Genomic DNA, 14,728 nt, shown 5'->3' on the forward strand with positions numbered 1-14,728 from the left:
AGAGGGGTCTGTCCCTTCCCCCATATTTTCATTTGCAGCTATCTATCCCTCTCACTCATTTCAGGATGATGATGATTTAGTATTTTGACAGTCCCACAGCAGAGAGCTGTGCCTTACAGAAAAAGACAAGGGAAGTCCCCAGCCCAGCTGCACATACTTATTCCATTAGAGGCCCCAAAGGAGAATGGGGCTCCATTGTACTAGGTGCCGTACAAACACACAGTAAGAGGCAGTCCCAGGCCTGGTGAGTTGACCATGTAGCACAGCCCTCATTAGCAGAGGGTGTTCCATAGGAGTCAGTAGGATTCCTCCTGAAAGTAAGCATTGGAGGATGGTCCCAGGCGCTAGCCTAGGTCTTGGGAGACCCAGGCATAATTCTTGGCTCCATCACAGACTTCTTGAGTGACTCAGGTAAGTACACCTACACTGCAGCTGTAGGTATAATTTACAGCTCAAGGAGACATACATGTACTACCTTTCGTTGAGCTCATGCACTGAGGGTAGGTCTACACTGCAATTAAAAACCCACTGCTGTCAGGTGCTGAGCACACTCACCTCCTGTTAGCACTAAGGGGAGCTGAAGATGCACCCGAGTGGCTGGGGGCAACACTGAGCTGGTTGAAATTTGATAAGACTTTTTTGTTATTGTTGGGGTGGAGGAGGCAGGAAAGGTCTTTTTTTTTAAAAAACAATTTCTCATCCCAAACCGTCAACATTGTCAGAATGGTTCCTCTTGCGTCAAAAATGTCATGCCTTTTTCCAAAATAAAAATTCAAAAGGTTTTTATAGCTAAATAGTTAGCACCAGTTTTTGGAGGGGTTTTTGGTAAAGGAAAAATTTCACTAACTTGTTTTTTGGGGGCGGGGAATAGAAAATATGTAGGAAATTTTGAAAAAGAAAATCGAAAAGTGGGTCCATTTGGAACACTTTGAAATAAAAACAAATTCCTAAGTTAATACTTCCCCCTCCCCCCCCGCGAAAATAGGTCATCATATTTCAGCCAATTCTGGTAACACGGGGAAAAGTCATGAGTTATGATTTTGTTGACAATTCCCATCAGAGCCTTTAGCTGTGTTTTTTAGAACTAGAGCCAGATCGACCGAGGTATTTGGGTTCTTGAAGAGGCAGATACAGGCCTAACCTGCTTTGGCACTTTAGAAAATCCCAGATGCCGAACTCCCATTAAAAGTCAATGAAAATAAATGCAATTCCCAGTAGGCTCCTATCTGCATCTCTAGGTGTTTGTAAATCTGGCCCTAGTAATTTTCCATTCTTTATAGTTACAATATTTGTAGCTTGGTAACTCTTCCTGGGAGGAGCCAAGATTCCTGGGGGGCTGTTTGGTTTGTTCCAACTTACTAGATCTTTTAAAAATGGAAGAAAACCCAGCCCCCAATTAACAAGCCTTTCAAGGGGGATTTCTCCATTTGGAGTTCGTAAGCAAAATCGGTTACTATTATGAATTGCAATAGCCTTCCCCTGGCAGCGTGAATCAGAGAAAATAAAATGAACTTTTTTGAGGAAGTTCAGTAAACTGTCTGGTTATTTATTAATTCAAGAATAAGAGCTAAAAACAGGTTTTAAAAAATAAAATATAGGGCCAGATCCCTACAATTGGCTTAGATCCATTGGCATCAGCGGAGAGATCGATCGGACACATAAAACTCAGCCGGAAAGCCCGATCCTGCGCTGAGCACCCTTACATTCCATTGTGGTCTTGGGGGGAAAGGGGAGCCATGAGCTCTTAGCAATTCACAGGATCCCGGCTTGGTGGTTTGTTGTAGCTGGGGAAAGGTCCTGGGGGCAACACTGAGAAGCTAGAATTTCACTGCAGTATCTGCTCCCATGTTGTCACAGTCTCCCCCTAGTCTGTTCACTTCTGAAGATCCTGAAAATATCAGGCAGCTACAGAGGTTGCATTAAGAAAGTCTCTGAAAAATTACCAACCAATTCATTCTTTTGACGGAACAGAAGCATTTCCTCCACCGTTGAATGCAAGATCTTTACAGATTTTTATTTCTCTGCATAGCTTCAAGGCCCTTAAATCAGTATTCATTCAGCTCCGATTATTCATTCATGTTTTTATATAAAGGTGCTTCACCTGCGCACTTTCACTTCCAACTTATCACTACAAGGAGGATCTATTTTCAGGTTTAAAGACAGCTAGTTACTAAGAATTTAAAATGAACGCATTTTATCTAGTAAGCCCAATTCTGATCTCAGCTATACAAGTTTTATATCAATGTCACTCCACTGACTTCAGCAGAAATTACTCTGCAATTAACCAAGTGCAACAGATCAAAATCAAGCCCAATCACTATGTAAAGAACTGATACTAGAAAGAGAGCTTGACTCATGTAATGAGCTAAAGATTCCCGGGCTTGAAACAATTAAAAAGAGATTGCTGCTATCTTCCAGGAAATATAGGGCCAGAATTTCACAAGAGTTCAACACCCGTGTAGGCACCATAACAACAGGCCAGACTGGCAACATATTGGGTTCAGGGCTGTTTTGAATATCTGGCCCACATTGTGAGCAGGGAACACTTAAAAATCTAGCCCCGAGTTCTTCTGAAAATCTGGGGTGAAATCCTGAAATGGGACTTTTGACATTGACTTCAGTGGAGTGAGGATTCTAACCCAGCCCGTCTATACAGAAATTTGCGCTCCGTCTATACAGAAATTTGCGCTAACTGAAGGAGGCGTTCCTGGCTAACCCAATAGAACTTTTCCACTTCTAAATTCTAATATCTGAATAAAGGGCTAGTTCACGTCCTATTAAAATGCGTTTAGGATTATTTTGTTGTTCACATTCAAAACTCTGTTTTGTTGTAATGCAGACAGGGATTCTTTACTGACTTCAGCTGCAAAAGAGCCCTGCACATTGAATAGGTAATGTTGTACCGAGATCTTTGGAGTATCTGGCTACATCACAACGGGTGCTGCTGGGTTCTGAGAACGTTTTGAAATTTTGGTGCACGTTTTGTGGAAGCAAAGCCTTTTTGAAAACCTGGCCGAAGTTGCGAGTGCCAGCCACTTGTAACTCTGACCCGGAGCTTTTTGGAATCTTTGTCCCTAAGTCAAAGCACGGAAGTAAAATGACTGCCAGATTAATCCCTGTTGTAACTTCACTGATTCCAGTGACATATTCACCAAGGAAGAATGTGACCCTGGGAGTTTTGTCTGAGTAAAGACTCCTGAATAGGCCCTGAAATACAATAAAGAGCTATCTGTGCAAGGTTGGGTACTTCAAGACTATATTAACATTATTAAACCTTTGACCGCCTGTTGGGTCTCTTTTGGTGCTTAATCATATTGAACATTACTGAGCTTTGAACTGGTTAACAGCTATTAAGAAAAGTTCTTTCATTCCCACCTGGGTGTGAGCTCAGATTTACCCCAGCGTGGATTCTTGACCAACACACAAGCTGGTTTGAGGAGTCGGATGCAAAGCACAGAATGCAATGTCCAACAATGCATGCCTCCCGCTTCGAGCACCCCATGTCCTGGGATAGTCTCTTACCTGGTTCCACTTGGTTGGGTTCATTCTGCGCTTCTGTGGAGTCTGCCACATCGCCACTCATCTTGAGCGCTGAAAAGAAGGCACAACTGATTTTAATAACAGACCCAGGCAACAGGCACATGTGGCTTCCACTGAAAAACGCAAATCCATGTGTAATTACAATAAGCCATCAGACTTTCAAATTCTTGCTTCCTCAACATAGAATATTCATCAGCTATGAGGACACCTTTTCCCTCCTGTTGCTCTCCACGTGTCTCTCATTCCTTTCCCCTTCCTCAATATACCCCTGGCTTCTCACCTTTTGCGTTGTACGTTTCCAGCATCAGAGTGGCAATCGGGGTTCAAGCTCTCCTTTCCTTATTGGCTTCTCCCCAGAGTTTATTACACTGGTTTCTTGACTGTGTTAACCAGGGAGAAAGGGCTCTATCGTTGCTCCTCAGTTTGGGGCTCAATCACTGACTCTCCTGACTTCTTTCCACAACTTTCCCCCTCTCCCATCGTTCATTCAGCAATGACAATGAGTCTGGTGCTGTACAAAACATACAGTAAAGATGGTCCCTAAAAGAGGCTCGCACACTGATGAGGAGATGGAGCAGGAGACGGAATACTTTAGAGGGGAGTCTCTCTTGCTCCTGCCAGTTACCTCCCCAATTCAATTTGCCTCTCTCTGTCTCACCCGCATCTTGATCACGGCTCCCCCCGCATTCTCCACAGCCCCATGCTTGTTCTTTAACATCCAAAAACACAGAGCATGCCACTTCATGGCATAGTGACGTCCCAAAGACAATCGGAGCAATCTGCCACCTAACTCCAGCGTTTCTGCCAAAGCCCTTTTTATGTCATTAAATCAAACATTTACCCTTAAAGTGACAGCTGCCACCACACCTGGGGTCAGAATCTTCTTCAGGGACAGCTGAAAGAAAGGGAAGGGGGAGAAATAGTCAACTTTGCCCAAACTTGCCATATAGGTCGTCTCCTTATTCAAGAGCCGAAGCACAGAATCAATTGAAGAAGGAAGAATACTATAGTCAAATTCACATGGACCCCCGCTCCCTATCCAGGAGAATTTTAACTCTTTCCAACCTAGTTGGACAAATAAAAAAAAAAGAACTGATTAATTTGCATAGGCTTCCAGGAGCCCATCCCCATTGAGGAGATAGGCTGATTTGCATGAGGTAATAATAATACCATGTGCAAGCTACATGTGTGCACCCCTGTGGTTTGGCCTGGATAAAAGAAGCAGGTGGAAACCTTCCCCTTAAGGTTTTGCCTGAATCAGGCAAACTTTTTTAAAAGCATAAACTAATTATTTTCATGCAGTAAGGAGGGAGAAGAAATTAATACTGTTTTCATATCCAATCCCCATCGTTACTAACGCTAACGTTGCTTGGCAATATTACAATGAAGCTTTTAGTTTTTCAATAGAAAATGCTTTTTTTTGACCAAATTAAAGGTTTTTTGTTTGTTTGTTATTTATTTATTTTTTTGTTGTGGTCAGCATTTTTCATGGCCATCAAAAGGTTTCAAAACGGAAAATTAGGTTTCATTTTGGTGGAGAAGAAAAGTAACACACTCACTTTTTAAGCTGTTTTCTACCAAAATAAAAGTTAAAAAGTCAGTGGAAGGGGTTTCTTTCTTACCAAAACTCCACTGGGGCCTGGATTTTGGTTGGGGTCTTTAGGCAATAAGAATAAGAATAAGAATATAACCAATTGTACTGCAGTCCTGACCAGAGTCCCAGGCTGAGACTGAGGTGACAGCTGGTTGAGAAGTGATTTTTATTCCCATGAAATCTACTGACAAAAAAACAAACAAACAGATTTTTGTTTTGTCAAAAAAAAAATTCAAAACTTTTTGGGGTTTAATCAAAACAAAAATAAAAAAGCTCCCAAAACTAAAAACAAACAAGCAAAAATGGTTTTTGCAACAACTTCCACCCCCACCAATCCAAAACCAACATGGAAATTTTCATTTGGACAAAAACGCCATTTAAAAAACAGTTAAAAAACCCCCGAAAAATGCCTAGTATTTTTTTGAGTATCCAGGACAGTGGTGTTCAACCTTTTTGCGGACACCTAAAAAGTTTTGAATGGAAATGTGGACTCCTTTGGAACTTTTAGAAAAGTCTGTGGACCCCAGAGGTCCGTGGACCATGGATTGAAAACCACTGATCTAGATTGTGGATTCAGATTTTGTTTGCAGCAATATAACTCCATTGGTTTTAGGAGAGTTACTCCTATTTACACCAGGGGAGAGAAGATTCAGGCCCTCTGTTGTAATTTTTTGGGCTAAGATGGTTTGTCCCAGCTGCAGTGCTGCCAACTCTCATGGTTTTCTTGCCAGCTTTGTGATATTTTCTGCTTCTGTTAAAGCACCAGTTCCTGGAGTCAGGTCATTTTCCGAGACTCAAGTAAGTACATTCTAGCCCTTGTGGTTGAGAAGCAGAAAATGTGACCCCCCCTCCCCCCGCACAGGCTCAAACAGCAAAAAGCAAATAAAAAACCCCCAAACATTTTTTTCTTTAACCTTATGATTTTTAGGACAATCTCAGGTTTCAGAGTAGCAGCCATGTTAGTCTGTATTCACAAAAAGGAAAGGAGTACTTGTGGCACCTTAGAGACTAACAAATTTATTTGAGCACAAGCTTTCGTGAGCATCCGATGAAGTGAGCTGTAGCTCACGAAAGCTTATGCTCAAATAAATTTGTTAGTCTCTAAGGTGCCCCAAGTACTCCTTTTCTTTTTAAGACAATCTCATGATTGTTGGGGGAAGCTGGCTCCTTATTTTTGGAAATGATGCTGCTGCTGACATCCTTGGGGGATTCCCTTAAAGCTGGTGAGAGATAAACCCATGTGTAGATGGCTACGGAGATGCCAGGCTGCTCTGTGCTAAAGGAAACACCTATTTATTTACAGCTTAAGAGCCCTCCCAATAAACATGTGATATTTAGCCTGCATGATAAAAAAACAGACACATCAATAAACCTGCAGCAAACAATCAATTCCTCTGGATAAAGTCTGCTGCTAGACTCGAAGCCAATTTAAATTCATAATCTTCCTACAGTTTCGTGTTTCCACTACAGCTTTGCTAGCTAGGACATTTCACACAGAATAAGCAGGGCAATCAAAATAAACGGGGAAAATAATGATGTGGATCTGTTTTAAAGCCCTTGGCTACTGGGATGTCCTGAGTTAAAGGCAGTCACTATGGTATACTCTACACGAGAAAAGGTTTGCTGACTGGATATAGGTCTCCCAGCAAATCCTTTTTGTGGAGATGCAGCTTCTATGCATAGTGCTTTTGCTGTTATAGTTTATATCAGTTCTACAAATAAAATAAGCTATACTGGCAAACACTCCTTTTTGCCGGTATGACTGAATTCAGTTTTACTTCTATAACAATATGCAGTGTTGTTGCAGCCGTGTTGGTCCCGGAATATTAGACACACAAGATGGGTGAGGTAATAGCTTTTATTGGACTGGTATTACCTCATCCATCTTGTCTCTTTGGTATAACAATGTCATTTAAAAAAAAACCCCAAAAACTGTCAGCTCATTTTGCCAAGGGTAGATCTGGCCTTTGGCTTAAAGAGGCACTATTAAGCAAAAAATTATATTGGCTGACATTTTCAAATGGAGCCTTCTGAACTTCCTAATGCACATAAGCTCCTAATTCACACAGGTGCCTCACCAACAGAAGTTGGTCCAATAAAAGATATTGCCTTACCTACCTTGCCTCTATAATTCACAGACTCCTTTGAAAATTCCATCCATTGTCAACACAAAAAGCAAATAAAAAACCAGACACCTCCCACCCCCACCCCCTGCAAATTAAAACCCATACAAACAAACAAGCCAAATGTTTTCCCAAATCTGATAATATATCAGGGCAATATTTTCAAACTGAGGAGCTAAAGGTAGGCTCCTACTCCCATATTTAGGCACCTAAATGATAGCAGGCTGATTTTCAAAGATGTGATCCTCTGAACCACTCAATGCCAACAGGTTCACTGGGCTATAAAACGAATTCCTATCAGGCCTGACAAACTCACTATACTTAACCCATGGCTGTCAGAGTATTTATCCGTAAAGAGTGTTAGGTAAGACCTTAAATGAAAGCGAGGCTTATGCTGGTCATTAATATCAATTACGTGATGGGCGTACGGATTCTATTCAAGGAGTTGAGTGTAGGTACTGAAAAACATATCCCGAGAGTCTGCATCGAGGTAGGCGTCTCCAGCAGAGACAGGTTCTGTCTCAGACCAAGACTTTGTCCATCTAGCTCACTGACACGTAAATGAAGTGTTGTACTGCTTCACAATGGGCCTGCCAATTGCAGTTTGAACTGCATGCTAATAAAGACCAGCAAGACGTGTAACTAACAGGAACAGACAAGCAAGGGGGAGAAGTGTCTTATCTGATGATGCACTTCAAAGGTTCAGTGGGCTAGAACTGGGAGACAAGTAACACATTTTGGGATTCAGGCATTGGGGAAACCTCTTGAGGGGTCTTGGATATTCATGAATGCTTGGATCCTGGTGTTGACTGAAAACTAGCAGCTCGGTCGAAGAATGACTCCTTGGGAGAAAAATCAACTTTGTTATATAGGAAAGGAAATCACTGATAAGCATAGACCTAGGACTGCATTTTGCCTGTGCAACTATTTCTATTTCCATTTATAATCCTTACTCACTAGAACTCTTAAATCTTAACTTTTAGTTATAAATTTAAGATTGTTTCACTATAAATATAGGCCAGTGCTGAGACATTATAAAGGACCTGATCCTGAGTTGTGCCAGTCACACTGCGTGTACACTGCTCCTTCAGGCACAGCTTACCTGGTAATTTCTGTGAGTGGCCAGTGACAGGGGCTGGCCACCGCAGGGAGCGCTCTGAGCACTCACGGGATGATGTGCACCTATCATTAGCTGAAAAGAGAGGGGGTGGCCTGCAGGGACCTGGAAGACAGTGCTTGTGTGGCCAGAGGCTGCTGGTTTCAGGGAGCTGAGCTATCGTGGGCAAAGATAAGACTGCTTCATGTTAGAGGCAAGTAGCAGTGAGGGGCCTTACAACTCTGGTGCCCCTGGGGAGCATGACAGGTGCTGAGTACCCACAACTTGCTCTAAAGTCAATTGGACTTGCATAGGTTCAGTACCACTGAGAATCGGCCCAACCTTATTTATTGAGGTGCCCACATATGGCTTTAGAACCCTGCCTTTAGTACATACACCGCCCCCGCCCAAAGAGAAAACATTGGCTACGGATGACAAAAAAATATTTAAACACATTGAAAACACTTCCTATCATAAATGGCAAAGACATTTCTCAGTTGGTGGAAGTCTACTGATTTCAAGGCAGTTACGCCAGCAGGGAATTTGGTCCAAACCTCCGTTTGGACAACGAAACTAGCCTAATCAGTACAGCTGGTTGGGAATTGTCTGACAAAACGTTTTGGTGGAAAGACTCATGTCTGATGAATTTTTCAATTACAATTTTTTTTTTGTGAAGAGTTTTGAAGTTGTCAAAGCATTCTAAATGGAAAAAAAATTCAGGCTTAGGGTCCTTTGCAGTTTGAAATTTAAGCTAATAGTTTTAATTATTTTTTTAAATGGTCAAAATCAAACCAAAATGTTTTGACATCCACGTTTCAGATAACCGAAACCAAAACATTTCTCAATATCTGGATATTTTTGAGATTTCAGCTTTTTTGTCCTGATTCTGGAGAGGAAATTTTTTCAAAATCTAAAAAAAATTGTTGAGAGATGGGAAACCAGTTCCCTGCCCAGCTCTATTAGTCAGTTTCACTTCTGTATGTAACCACTTTCACCAGCTGTCTTTTCTGCCCTACAGTTTGCAGAGAGTTTAGGCTGCAAACCATAAGAGGGAAGGTTTCCATCCAGACAAAAACAAACAGTTTTCATTGGAATTTAACAAGCCATTGAGACATTTCTATAGATCATAGTTTTTTTTTTGTTTGTTTGTTTTTTTTAAAAAAGTCTTACAGAAATTTAACTATTTGGGTTAAATGAGACTGGCTGGGGATTTGATTTTAAAATCAAAACAATACTTTTTAAAGATCTTTAGATCACCCGCAGATTGTGGGTCAGCTCCTCAACAGGTATAGATCAATGAAGTCAATAAGTTTTGCTAATTTATACCAGCTGAGGTTCTGGCTCAGTATATTTAGCCTGAATGTCAACGCTTTTGTTATTTGGAAAAAATCATTTTCTCCCTCACTTATTGCTGAGATGTGAGACTGGATTTGGGTGTTTTAATTGCAACATTCAAATAGCTCAAGGGCCAGTGCAGTGTGTAAGGACAACAGGGATCCCTGCTTTATTTCAGGTCCCAGAATCTTCATCAATTGCTCTGGAGAAACAAAGAACCTCAAACTTTAGTTCTTGGGAGGTGAAATCTCAGAGTCTGGTTCAAAGGACATTGAAATCAATGGGAGTCTTTCTAGTGACTTAAATGGGCTTTGGGGCAGTTTGCTTTTAACTTCCTCCATCAAGGCTTTTAGTCAAGCGGGGGCTGTCTGAGCAACCAGCAACATCCTTGACACCATGGCATTCCTGACTCAAAAGCAGAGAGTGATGTGATGGAGTCAGCAGTCCCTTCCGCTCCCAGGACTTAGGGAACTCCAGTGAGGTAACACTAAGCCACTCAGATTTCAGTTAGTTTGTCTGGGAGCCTGAGAGAACCACAGGGTCAGGTCTGTGTCCAGCCACCTCAATAAAGAATCCACCTTCTGTTGACTGCAGCCAAATCCTCCCCACTCTCTGTGATGAGAGAAATGAACAGGGGGGTCTCCTGCCACACTCTGAAGGCTGGGGATCCTGACTGCCGCATGCAACATTTCATTACAATTCTGGGACAGGGTCCATGGAAAGTTCGCAATGTAAAGAAAAATTGTTTTTAATCATAGCACGGAGAAGGCGTGTGTGTGTGTGTGTGTGTGTGTGTGTGTGTATATATAGACGGGCCACAGATTTTTAAGGGCCTTCCCTTTTGGGTGCATGTGAAACACCTTGGGCCTGATTTTCAAAGGCGCCGCTGAGCACCGTCTGCTCCCACTGACATCAGTCTGGGAAGCTGCTAATGCTCAGCTCTTACAAAAATCGGGCCCATCTTGGGAGCCCAAAAATCCATGGCCACCTTGTAAACTTCTGGCCCTGATGACTGGGCAAGGTGTTCAGCCCTACCCCAAGAGCATGAGAGGGTTTGGAGTGGGAGAAGCCTGCCCTGATCAAACGCATCAGGCCCAATCCAGCCTGGGTGAAAAGCAAATGACTTTGGTGGAGCTGATCCCACTTCTACCACGATTTCTGTCCCTCCCTGAGCAGAGCCAGTTCACTGAACTCTGTTTCCCTCCTGCTCTCATAAACCCCTGTGTTTAAAATGACACCCCCAGCCCAGGTACTCTCACAGCAGTGTCACAGTGCACAACAGTGGGCTTGGCAATCTCCTGTCACGGGAGGGAGGGGCGTGTTTACACCCACAGAGATACACACACTGAAGTGCCCCATGCTGATAGCTGCACAATGGACTGACCCAAAGATGCCTACGCTTGGATGCAGACACTAGCCTATGCCCGGATGCACACAGCTCTCCACACCAGCAAAGAAATGCATCCCCAGATTATATACACCAGCACACATGTAGACACGGACATATGCCTGCGTATCCTCCAGCATGCATACGCCCTGCTGGATCACTAGGGGCTTGACTTCACTGTAGAGTTAACTTGAGCGTTGCCCCTACTTTGAGTCCTGTCCACACACAAAACCCCTAAACTCGAGTACAGCGGCGCTTCTAATGTGAGCTGGCTGGCCTGTTAGTGGCGGGCTGGCTGCAGCTCAAGTGAGCACAATGCCTCAGCTGCTAACACAGCCACGCTGTGTGGCTTGAGGGTTATTTCCCAGGTCTACACTCAGAAGTTAAGCCAAGCCGGCTATGGCTGAAAAACGCACACTCCTGAGTGACCCAACGCATGGCACAGACAGTGCTAGCAACAGCAGTGGAAGAACCCCTCCTGTCACCATAGTGCAGTGGTTCTCAAACTTTTGTACCGGTGACCCCTTTCACATAGCAAGCCTCTGATTGCAACCCCCCGCCCCTTATAAATTAAACGCGTATATTTAGCACCATTATAAATGCTGGAGGCAAAGCGGGGTTTGGGGTGGAGGCCGACAGCTCACGACCCCCCCATGTAATAACTTTATGACCCCCTGAGGGGTCCCGACCCCCAGTTTGAGAACCCCTGCCATAGTGGGGGGTCTTCACACTGAGGTGTGAGGGCAGCACCGCTGTAGCGTTTCAAGTGTAGACAACCACTCAGAGCAGCCACTCTCTCTGCAGCTAGGCTAACTGGAGAGGAGCTCTGCAGTGGAGACATGCATGTGAGCCCCAGCACGCCCACCTCAGCCAGTCAGGCTTTTGCCTGACAATCCCTGCTAGTTCCCTTTCTCCTCAATGACTCCCGTCATCATTTCCCCCAGCCCCATCCACCCAAAGACCTCCCTCTCCCCCAGTCCCCCCTATTCCTTCTGTCTTCTCTGCCCCCTTTTCTCTCTTCAACTCCCAGCAACCAAACCTGACCCCTGCATCCTTCAACGGCCCCCTTACCTATAATCCCTAGGAGCTGCTAACTCATGGCGTGCCCACCCTCAGCACCACCGCCTGCCTCAACATGGCAGGGGACCTGATTCAGTAGACCTGACTCCGAAACCTCTGCTTCCTGCTGGGTTACACCAGAGACCATCCTCCCTCCCTCTTACCCGTGTGCACAGACTCCAGATTCACCATCCTGCTGGTGGGACAGAAGCCACAGCGCGCCCAGCCTCCTGCAGCCAGCCCCACACTGGCCTGTGGGGCTGCCAGTTTGCTCCCACCTCTGAAGCCGGGCTCAAGTCAGCTCCAAAACACCTACACCTGCACTGCCCGGTGACACACTGGGCCAGGTGAGCACGCTGTGCCCTTGTGGCCACGCCCCCCGCCCTCCTGCTTGGCAGCATGCTGCTGCTCTGAGAGCCTGGCATGCAGCCCATGCAAAACGCCAGGATTTGCATATTAGTAACTCTGGAACTGTTGAACCCCTGCAGCACTAAACTGGGGGTGGGGTGCTCGGGAGAGGGAGGCAGCCATCTCTATATGCTCAGCGCCGCGTCCACATCTCGGCGCACCTGCCTCCCCTCCCACTGCCAAGCCTGCAAAAGAAGGGGCTTTGCTGAGACTCGGCCATCAGAGAGCCCTAGATCCCCGTAGGAAATGAAGTGGGCTCCCGCATACCTCAGTGCGGACAAGAAAGGCCAAGACACCTGCCTGGGCATGCTGGATGGAAGCCATCAAAGGACCGAGAGCCAGGATTCTGCCTACACTTCAGCTCAGCCCTTAGATAAGGTTTTTGATCTTCTAAGCCCTGAACAGACGTTGGTCCCCACTCCCACCATCGGATCCAGGGAGGTGCAGTCATGTACCCCATGGGGATCCGTGTGGGCATGGGGTCCTCCCAGGCGGATCCAATTGCCGGACCGGGGTAATTAAATTAACCCTGCAGAACCAGGGTAATTAACGCGTGAACCTGCATGATACCCATCTGTACAATGGGGAAAGGGGGACACAGAGAGACAAGGTGACTTTCCCAAAGAGCTGAGGTGCAGTCATGGTCAGAACTCAGGAATTCCTGTCTGCCAGACCTGTGCTCTGTCCAGTAGGCCTTGCTGCCTCTCTATGAGGCCAATCCCCTTCTTCCTACCCGCCCCCCGCATCCACAGAGATAATTACACCAGGAAAGCGGAAAGATAGAACCACATTTGTTGGGTGACCTCACAAGGATCCTTCTCTTGCTGACACCAGACCCCGCTGATGTGACACCGTTGACTCAAGTGGAGTCACTCCACATTTCAGTCGGATAATAGAGAGCAGAATCAGGACTCTGATGGGTGCCAGCCCACACAGAACACAATCATTCGGCTACCTGGTGGGCCCACAACACTCATCGAAATTTCACACGCTCCCCTCAGTGTCTGTTAAAGGCCCACAGCAGGATTAGAGGGTCACCCGCCCAACTCTCAAATCTGGGATTTCAGGGAGCTGGGAGTCCCACTATGAAGCCATCCTAAACTCCACTTCCAGGCAAGCCTACACTACAAAATTAAGTTATGTCAATGTCCAGCCACCGCCATCACTGAATCGGTTTTACACATCCACACTACGCTCCTTGTGTCGGTGGTGCGTGTCCTCACCAGGAGCGCTTGCACCAATTTAACTGCCAGCGTGGGGCATTGTGGGATGGTTTCTAAAAGGCAGCAAGAGTTGATGTAAGCAATGCAGTGTCTACACGGACGCTGTGTTGACTTAACCACATTGATCTAAGTACCACGCCTCTCGCGGAGGGTGGCGTTATTAAGTCGGTGCAGTGGGGCGAGTGACATTGGCGGGAACGACATTTTAGCGTAGACCCTTACAGTTAGATTGACAAAAAGTGCCATATGTTGATCTCACTCTGGAGTATAGAGTGCACTCAGAGTGTATATTTGCTCCCAGAATTGTCTGTGGTCTCCTCTCCTTTCCACACCCGCTGGCACCACTCCCTAACCCAGGTCTTCTGATCTAAGTGCTCCCACTCTTTGTAGCTGAATGTCTGAGCTCAGATCTGCCCAGGCCTCTGTGCCGGGAATCCATCCTGAAAACTGTTTACGAGCTCTCAGGAGCTGCCAGGAGCAAGCTATCACACATCCATTTCTCTCTCCTAGACCACATTCTGGAGCACTCTGCTTTCCCATGCCGCACTTCCTGCTCCCTGGAAATACAGGTTTCTTCTGGGGATAAGCGGGATCATTTTGCCCAACAGCCAGGCCCCCTAGATTTGAGAGCCTGAGTCAGATTCTGCGTCCAGGAGAAACCGGGGAAAGGATGGGATGGTGCGGGAATCCCTAGCAGAGGGGAGAAACAGCCAACAGAGAGAAAACAGGGCAGAGAGATGAAGGATGAAAAGCAGAGGGGAAGTCATGGCAGGGGAGTATGGAAGAATTCTAAGGAGAGTCTATGAACCTTTTCAAAGCTGGGGGGGGCTGAAGGGAGGCTTAGATCCATATTTAGGTACTCATGGGCCAATTTCAAAGGGGAGGAACCCTTCCTGCTCCCATTAGCTAGGATGGGAACTTTGCCCACATCAGAGAGGGCAAGATCAGGGGGCTCCATTGCTA

General features: G+C 45.4%; 1 protein-coding gene across 2 annotated transcripts in view; it reads right to left on the reverse strand.

The window, feature by feature from the left end:
- POU2F3 (POU class 2 homeobox 3) overlaps positions 1-14,728 on the reverse strand; it is a 66,318-nt gene that overhangs the window by 48,595 nt on the left and 2,995 nt on the right. Inside the window, exons 1-3 of one of the 2 annotated variants that reach the window (XM_038380684.2) lie at positions 12,299-12,413; positions 4,382-4,435; positions 3,523-3,591 (exon numbers count right to left, since the gene is read on the reverse strand). In XM_038380684.2, the coding sequence (XP_038236612.1) occupies positions 3,523-3,591; positions 4,382-4,435; positions 12,299-12,326 (151 nt within the window). In that variant the 5' untranslated portion in view covers positions 12,327-12,413. Of the gene's footprint in view, positions 1-3,522; positions 3,592-4,381; positions 4,436-12,298; positions 12,414-14,728 lie in introns of those variants that run through there. The other variant, XM_043500953.1, reaches the window with a different exon arrangement.

This window comes from Dermochelys coriacea, chromosome 22 (assembly GCF_009764565.3).
Source record: "Dermochelys coriacea isolate rDerCor1 chromosome 22, rDerCor1.pri.v4, whole genome shotgun sequence".
In the NCBI taxonomy this organism is placed as follows: domain Eukaryota; kingdom Metazoa; phylum Chordata; order Testudines; family Dermochelyidae; genus Dermochelys; species Dermochelys coriacea.